The sequence below is a fragment of the Coptis chinensis genome, chromosome 7 (genome assembly GCF_015680905.1).
Source record: "Coptis chinensis isolate HL-2020 chromosome 7, ASM1568090v1, whole genome shotgun sequence".
Lineage (NCBI taxonomy): Eukaryota > Viridiplantae > Streptophyta > Magnoliopsida > Ranunculales > Ranunculaceae > Coptis > Coptis chinensis.
The window spans coordinates 93,194,170-93,203,174 of NC_141462.1; the positions used below are offsets into that span (position 1 = coordinate 93,194,170).

Sequence of the window (9,005 nt, forward strand, 5' to 3'; positions counted from 1 at the left end):
GGTTGCTGCTTGTGGTTTGCGTTAGCGTCGCATTTCAAGATAGGTTTTGTTTTCCCTTGAGGTGATATAGATTTTCAGTTGAGACAATGTTATTTGTATTTTCATTTGTAATTTTAAATAAAGAGTTATTAAAAAGAGATTTGTAACCTAATCTTATTTGTGAATTTTTGTAATGAAGAGGACTTTTGTTTAATTGAAAATTTTTATTGGTTTTTAATTTTCCGCATATTTAAACTGTTTATGGGTTTTTGGAAGTTGAGAGTGCATCACACCTCGAAAATCGAAGAGTCGGAAACAAATATTGTTTTTTCCGAATTCTGTCGAATTTGGGGTGTGACAATCATGGTGAGACCTTCTAATAAAGAGGATTGCCTAAAATGGAGATGTCACCCAAAAGGTAAGTACACAGTCAAGTCGGCATACAAGATGCTCACTCAAGACAAATGGGAAAGAGAGAGATTATCTTTCCAATCAAAAACTATCCAAAGGATTTGGAAGGCCAAGATGGCAGTGAGAGCACATCATTTCATTTGGAAAGTCTATATGGGGGGTCTTCCTACAGGGAATGTCCTGCTGAGTAAATGGCTGGAAGGAGATTTCCTGTGTCCTTTCTGCCAAACTGGGGTGGAATCAACTGAGCATATATTCTTCCAATGCCAGTAGATCAAAGGGCTGTGGTTTACTGCTCTCACAAGCATAAGAGTTGATGGGTATCCGTATAGAAGTACAAGGGATTGGTTAGATGAGTTCTTGGGCTAGACTGAAAACACAGAGGAATACATAAGGAGCTTGGGGATCTATGCACTGTTGCTGATTTTAAATATCTGGGAACACAGATACAGTATCCTTTTTTAGGCAGGGCAAAAGAATAGGAGCGCCATCATCAGGAAGACAGCAGCTTTATGGACCAGAACTATGAAGGTTTTTGAAGACTCGGCTAGTCAAGCACCTTATAACTTTGACTAAAATAACTTTTTTGTAGATTATAATGAGTCTAGTAGTAGTAATAATGAGATAGCTCACATCAGTACTAATATCTCTTTTGATGCTTCCTTTGATAGAGCTAGTGGCAGAGCAGCAGCTGGAGCAATAGCTAAGTTGGAGAGAGGTGGAATTCTAAAGGCAGCATTCAGGAATTTCAGTGCAACTACCTCTAAGGAAGCGGAACTAGTAGCTACAGAAGTGGTTGTCTTACTAGCTAAGGATTTGGGATGCGAGAAGGTGATCTTTTTCGGGGACAATCAAAGTGTGATAAAGACTTTGAAGAACCCTCTTGAGGAGTGCTGTTGGAAATATAGAAGTGTTGTGAACCATATTAAAAGTATTTTACTGTGTGTAGGAACTGTTAAGTTCTGTTGGCTCAGTAGGAATTTTATAGGGGAGGCTCATGATCTAGCAGCTTGGGCTTCTAAGGCTGTAGATCATATCACTCTTCCACCTTGTAATGCTTTAGACAATGTCCAGACTATTTCGCTATAATATATATATATATATAAACCATTATCGAAAAAAAAAAAAAAAAATCATTGATGGAACTGGAGTTTGTCCAAGAGAAATTTTCTTGTTACTGGAACTGGTGAATTAAGAGTTGATATTATGAATCCAGAATTTGTCGAATGGAACAAGAAAGATCAAAATCTTCTCATAACGCAACAATATCAGAATCACTACTTCCCTATGTAGTTGGTGCACCAACAGCAAGAGTTCTATGGAGTCAATTTCTCGTTCTCACAAACTTCAACTCAAAGCAAAACTTTAAATTTTGAAAAAATGTAACTCAACTATCTCTGAGTTTTTCCAGAAAATTAAAGAAATTTCTGATAATCTTGCTGCTGTTGAAAGTCCAATAGAAGAAGATCTACTGATGCATGTTTTAAATGGATTACCTTCTGATTATGATTCCTTTGCGACATCAATAAGATTTAGAAGTGAACAAGTGAGTCTAGATGAACTACATAGAAAATAACACTATCAGGATCACAAAATGCCAACCACAAAGGCGAGCTTCACTGCTAAACCATATTTTTTGTATAAGCACTAGTACATTAATTGATACAACATGAACACTAAAGTACTAAATATTAGCGTATGAAAGTTTTACACAGCAACACACTTGAGCCAAACAACGAAGAAACACTAATTACACTGATAGCAAACAGTTCCGTCCCAGATCAATCCTCGCCTTTCCTGTCCGCGTTAATTTCATTGAGAACCACTACCAAAGAAACAATGAAAGCATAGTCGACATGTGGGTACACAGTCACCATGAATGTATCCTTTCCAAGCACTATGCTCTGAACACTATGTTTCTTGTGCATCTGCAATGCCCCAATTAGACACACCATTAGAGAGATTACTCTATGAACATCCCTATAAGTTCATATAAACGAAGTGCACAAATAACATATGAGGAGGTGGTATATATCTTACTTGAGCCACGATGTTTGAAGAGTTGCCAAGATAGACTACACAAGATCTCTCCAACCAGCTTCCTTTGATTTTGAAATCACAGACATCCTCCTTGGTGTTTGGTGCAAGGAACACATCTAATTCTGTCTTAAACTGAAGCATGGAGGACTTCTTAACACTAAATAGGAGATCTTTGTCAGCTGAGCTATCTCCCCTGTATACTTGCCATCTTCTATGTGCAGAAATCATCTGAAAGAAAGAAAGAAAAAAAACAAAGCAAAATTAGAATTGAAATAGAGGGCAGATAAAGAATAGTACAACCATGAACCAATTGATAACTTGTATTCAGAAAAATGTTCATGCAATATTCTCATCAAGATGATTCCGGCCAATGGAAAAGATCACGAGAATGAAAATGTTCTTTCTACGAATCAGTATGAATAGGAGTGATAGATTCACATAAAGCATGCATATTGTTTACTGAGTTTACAAGATGCATCAGTACAATTATATCTTGTTAAACTTTCTCAAAGCATTTACCAACCAAGTTGATCGAGCAATTCAATTACAAATTTTCCGATGGAAAAAGGAAAAAGGTTGGGACCAAGGAGTGTACCTTTTGGCGCAAAGTGAGGAGAGGATTGCCAGTAGCATCAAGAAGAACACGATTATCATGAAGAGAAAACATAGAACCTTTGACTTTAAAAATAACATTACCATTAACATCAGAAACAGCAAAGTTTCCTTCAGTAATGCTAATAACTTTCCTCATGATGGTAAGATCAACAGGATATGGTGCACAAAACTGTTGTCCAACAATACTAATTGGATTTGTTATTGGTGCATAACTTGGTTGAGCCATGGCGAAAAAGTAAACTAAGAGAATTAAAGGTGATAGATTGATGATCAAATAATAGAGTTTATGTGCACGTATATTTATAGATCACTGAGTTTATCTGTTTGACCATTAAACGCGCCTTGTCATGATGTCGGTGACCGATATAAAAAGTACCTTTTTTGCCTTGGTCCTTTGGTGTTGCTATAGTGCGTTATATATCAATTCAACGCGGTTTTCAGAGCACCGAACCTTCTCGTGTCTGATTTGATTCCATGTGGAACAAAAGGCCAAAACACCCAAGGCACAGACTAAGTACTTTTTTATTTCATTCACATTCTTTTTGTATAATGTACTGATCCATAGGACTGGCAATGGATCGGATAAGAACCGATATCTGATCCGATCCAAACCAATAAAAGCGGTTCTGGAACAGGTAGTTAGCATATTGGACCGGTTATGGGTCTTGAAAATCAGAACTGGACTCTTATTGGATTGGTTTTGGATTAAGTATGTACGAACCGTTATGGGTCTAATCCAATTAAAATTTTTAGTCTGAGGGGCAATTTGTTTTTTTGGGTTAAATTATAAGAGGGCCTTATAAGACCATGTGTTATAAGAGGGTCTTATAAGATGGTCTTATAAAGTGGTTTGTTTTTCATTTTAAGTTCTTCTTATAAGCACTTGTAAAAATAGAAAAAACAAATACACGACATCCTATAGATGGTTATTTGACAAATATAACTTTGTTTTACATCACATTTAACTTGAATAGATTAATTTGAAACAAGCGTATAGTTTGATTTTCAGTTTCAAATCAATTTTGATAATTAGAATATCAACTTTAGAAAACTATCTTAATTGGCGGTGGTAGTGGTAGTGGTCTTAATAGCACGATGGTGGTGGTAGTGGAGGTGATGATATTGGTCTTAATAGCACGGTGGTGGTGGTGGTAGTGGAAGTGGTGGATGTCTTAATAGCACGGTGGTGGTGGTGGTGATAGTCTTAATAGTACGGTGGTAGTGGTGGTGGTGGTGGTGGTAGTGGAGGTGATGATATTGGTCTTGATAGCATGGTGGTAGTGATGGTGGTGGTGGTGGTGGTAGTGGAAGTGGTTGTGGTTTTAATAGCACGATGGTGGTGGTGGTAGTGATAGTCTTAATAGTACGGTGGTAGTGGTGGTGAAGGTGATGATGGTGGTGGTAGTAGTGGCAGTGGTGGTGGCCGGTGGTGGCTAAGACAATGGAGTTATTTGGAGAAGAAGATAATGAAAAGGGAAGAAGAGAGAAATGAGGCTAGGGGTATATAGACGGGGGTGTTTAAGTTATTTTTCAAGTTATAAGACTTATAGAATTGAAGTAGATCCAATTTTGGTACTTATAGAATTGGAGCTTCTTATAAGACATTTATAGTAGAATGTCTCTTATAAGATGCAAAAAACAAACAAAAAAAATGTCCTAAATCACTGGGTCATATCTTATAAGAGGTTATAAGACCTTAAGGTCTTATAAGAGGCCCCAAAAACAAATGACCCCTTATTCTTCCTAATTTTCCTCCACCATATATTTCTATTACCTGATACAACATGGCAATATTTAAAGTTCCAAAATCAGATATGCAAAATACATATGTAATATTACGATATTTTTTTACATAATAAAAAGATGGTTTCTATCTAAAGGAAAATCCTCTCTTACAAATTTGGATTTCAAATAATTCATTATGCCTTTTTTATTTGTGTACATTGTTTTTGTGTTTAGCAAAAAAAAATTATTTAATATTTATATAACAAAAATTAGGATCCAATTATTAAAAACTTGGTTCACCGGGGTTGAAATTGAGCTTATTGGTTCGGAACAGATCGGATCCGGAATCAAAAATAAGTTTTCGGTTCGGTTTTGGTTCTCTAACTCAAATATCCGTTCGGGTCAGGTTCGATTCTGGGTCTGTATTGTTGAAAAGCGAATTGGTTTTGGATTTGCCTATATCCAGACCGATCCAACCCATTGTCAGCACTACTGATACACGCACTAGGAAATTTTATTTATTTTACAGAATAAGTTTGTGGACTGGCAACTATTTACTGTCCACAAAACCTTAGCTTCTGATTGGTGGAGTGGCTTTCCATATAGTTGTTTTGCATTTTTTTTCAAGATTCCAATATAATTGATGTTAGAAAGTGGCTTTTATAATTTATACTAGACTAAACCTATTTATTTATTTATTTGGTAAAGTGGGTACCTTTGGTGAAAAAGGCTGAGAGTAGGTTCACAATAAAGAGTATGCTATACATGCGGTTTACAAACAATGCAATACAATTTTGGTTCCTCCCATGCAACTTTTTCTTTTCAGTTTTAAGGAGAAAAACAAATGCAAGTCATTAACATGTGGTTGCTACAATGTAAAAAACACCGAGGTAAAAAGGATATGGCAACGCACATTCTAGTTATAAAGATGAGATTGTCAATATAATGTGCAATGGAAGCATGGTTGGTGGAACTTAACTTCCATGATTTCAAAATGTAGACTCTCTTAAAAACTCTTGAATTGCATATAACATTATTCTGGCCTGAAAGATCAACTAGCCTAGCACTGGGATGCACCTTCATAACGCAGGCATGAAAGAGCTCCCAAATCTTGATCTGCAATCTAGACACTTCATAGTAAGCATTTCCCATGCTACATCCATCTCATTTCTTTTATCATCCCTTCACTTGCATCATTGACCATGGAAAGAGAAAGGCGCATAATTGATTGCCGAAGGGTTCCCAAACAACATGGTCGAAAACCATTTCAGCAAGCTAGAGTTAGTCCTGCTCCTTCATAGTCCAGCTGCAACCAATACCTTGCGAACACAAGGAACAGGAGAGATGATTGGTTTTCCGTCAGGCATATAGGGACACGGTCCTACTCTCACTTTCCGACTCTTGGAAAGCTCTTTGATCAAGACCTACATCTCTTAAGCTCGGTATGAACTCCCCAGCTCATTTCCAAATTCGATCAACTATAGATTCATCTAAGTCTGTATTGAATCCAACAAACTAACGACTACTCCCTAGAACAAGGTTGCCCGCTTCATCCAATGTAGCTATCATTGATATGGACATGGTATGTGAATAATCAACAACTCCAGAATCTGAAGGAGCCGCAACCTGATGATCCATATACCCTACTTCCATCAATCCATGGTTTAGCCTAATCGAGTTAAAATTCTCAGTCACAAGCAAATTACCCTTTTGTTAGCAGGACTATTATAGTATTTTTCCTATATTACCTCTATAATTACTTTATTACCCTTTCTAGGGTTTCTATTATGATTCTATAAAAATAAGTGATGAGCTCTCTCATTCACTTAACTTTTCTCTAAATTACTTTCTACATGGTATCAGAACCATTAAAGCAAATTGTTCTGATTGCAACCTAAGCTTCCACGTTTTTTTTTTTTCTTCTTTTCTGTCTTTCCTTTTTTTTTTTTTATAACCAATCGCGAGATGCGATAGGTGTTGATCTGAATCTCAGATCTGTTTATTATTTTTGAGGTAATTATTTAATCAATATGACTAATAGTGATGAGTCTACTATCTCGACTGTTTCTTCGGTTAGAACGGGTGAAGATGTCCAGTCCTTCTACCCTGTTCATGATAATCCAAATTTGAAAGTTACCTCACAGCTACTAGATGGTTTGAACTATGTTCGATGGGTACGATCAGAAAACCGTTTGTTGGAGGTCGTGGAAAGATAGGATTTCTTCGGGCGAGAAAAAAGCACTGCCCGCCGATCCGAAGTATGCTAAGTGGTTCTCAGATGATTCTATGGTGAGGACTTGGTTGATTAATTCTATGCAACCAACGATTTCTGCTGGCTATTTGTTTACAGACACTGCATATCTTATTTGGGAATCTCTTCGACAAAGATATTCTCAAAGACGAATAATGCAAGGAGTTTCCAACTTTCCAATGAGATTGGAAATTTCAAACAGGGAACTAGATCTCTTGGGGTGTACTATCGCGAGACTTCGATCGGTTGGGAAGAACTATCTCATTATGATAGTTTTATTGAATGGCCGCCTAATGCAAAGCAGAGATTTATGCAAAAATTGTGGAGAAGAATCGAGTATTTCAGCTCTTGCTAGGCTCAATCTCGAAGTTTGAGTATCTTTGTTGTTCATCCGCTTGACAAGCATCCGTTCCCAACTCTTGAGGAAGCACATGCCTATTGTCTCGATCGAGTCGCCGAAATACCGTGCCTCATACTCTGGTCTTAATGCGAGACTTACGCTATGGCAGTCCGTTATGCTTATCCGCCACCACCGGTTCCTCCACAAACTTTTCGGGCACCATTACCTGGGCTTTTGCCATTGCCAACGGCCTCTGGTAGTTCTCGTCCTCCAAACAAGAAGTGTGATCATTGTGGTAGATTTGGGCATGTAAAGGCAACATGTTATCAATTACACGGTCGTCCTCCTGGTTTTCAACCACCACGATCAACATCTCAGTCCTCAGCACACCTATCTGCTGACTCTAGTACATTAGAGTCTTCTGCTTCTAGTGCTCTTTCTCCGGAAGAGATCAGCAGGTTTCGGCAATTTCTCTCTATGTCTTCTCAACTGGGACCTTCTCATGCAGGTAATTTTACATCTGCCAATAGTGCTTTTGCATCCCGGACTTCACCCTGGATTGTTGATTCAGGTGCCACTGATAATATGACTGGTATGTCTTCTCTTTTTCGGAATTATGCAACTAGTTCTTGGAAACGGACAGTTCGTCTTGCCAATGGGGCTGAAATGCCTATTGTAGGGTAGGGTTGTATCCCAGTTACTGATTCATTTTTGTTACCTGATGTTCTTCAGGTCCCCAAGTTGACCACCAATCTTATTTCTGTTAGTAAACTTACCAAAGATATAAACTGTAGTGTAACCTTTTATCCATCTTACTGTGTTTTCCAGGATCTGGTGTCGCAGAAGGTGATTGGTAGTGGATGTGAAGAGGGTGGTTTATATGTATTGGATAGACCTATTTCTTCAGTCTCTCCCCATGCCCTCCAGTTAGAGTCTTCATCTGATAGTGAAAATGTAAAGCGGGTGTTACATTGGCATCACCGCTTAGGGCATATTTCTTTTAAGTATCTAGGTTATTTGTTTCCATCTTTCTTTTCCAAAGTATCCATGTCAAGTCTATCTTGTGAGACATGTGAACTGGCTAAACATCATTATAGCCCTTATCCATTAAGTAGTAATAAAACTTCGTCTTTGTTTGATATTGTGCACTCTGATGTTTGGGGTCCTGCCCCGGTCACTTATGTTTTAGGATTTCGTTATTTTGTGTTATTCATTAATGATTTCTCTAGGTGTACTTGGGTTTATTTAATGAAATCCAAAGATGAAGTCTCCTCCATTTTCCAGAGTTTTACTGCAATGGTTCGTATACAGTTTGGTACAACAGTTAAAGTATTTCATTCCGATAAGGGTGGGGAATTTCTGTCTCATGGTCTTCGACAGTTCTATGAGGCCAATGGTATTTTGCTTCAAACCTCTAACACTCAGACTCCACAGCAAAATGGCAAATCAAAAAGAAAAAACCGTCATATTCTTGATCTTGCTCGTGCTATGTCTATTGGCATGCATGAATGTTCCTTCACATTTCTGGTATGATGTTATCCTTATGGCGGTGTATCTCATTAACCGTTCTCCATCTCGAGCTCTCGGCTTTCGCACCCCGTATTCCATTATTCATCCTGATCGTTCTGTTTTTCAAATCCCACC

At 37.8% G+C, this 9,005-nt stretch overlaps 2 protein-coding genes across 3 annotated transcripts; one reads left to right on the plus strand and one right to left on the minus strand.

Annotated features, from left to right (window-relative positions):
* Nucleotides 1-2,005: 2,005 nt before the first annotated feature.
* Nucleotides 2,006-3,528, minus strand: LOC147490064 (protein LURP-one-related 15-like). Its single transcript, XM_086572103.1, has 3 exons — nt 3,026-3,528; nt 2,431-2,658; nt 2,006-2,318 (listed from the first exon to the last, which is right to left on the minus strand). The coding sequence occupies exons 1-3, from the start codon at nt 3,269-3,271 to the stop codon at nt 2,172-2,174; spliced, it is 621 nt and encodes a 206-aa protein (XP_086428229.1). The 5' UTR covers nt 3,272-3,528; the 3' UTR covers nt 2,006-2,171.
* A 2,916-nt stretch (nt 3,529-6,444) lies between these two features.
* On the plus strand, nt 6,445-8,500 carry LOC147490065 (uncharacterized). Of its 2 annotated transcripts, none has more exons than XM_086571771.1 (2): nt 6,445-7,953; nt 8,190-8,500. In XM_086571771.1, the coding sequence occupies exons 1-2, from the start codon at nt 7,524-7,526 to the stop codon at nt 8,216-8,218; spliced, it is 459 nt and encodes a 152-aa protein (XP_086427897.1). In that variant the 5' UTR covers nt 6,445-7,523; the 3' UTR covers nt 8,219-8,500. The 2 variants fall into 2 exon arrangements, with proteins under 2 accessions (XP_086427897.1, XP_086427898.1); XM_086571772.1 differs by having other exon boundaries at nt 6,476-7,869.
* The last annotated feature ends 505 nt before the right edge of the window (nt 8,501-9,005 follow it).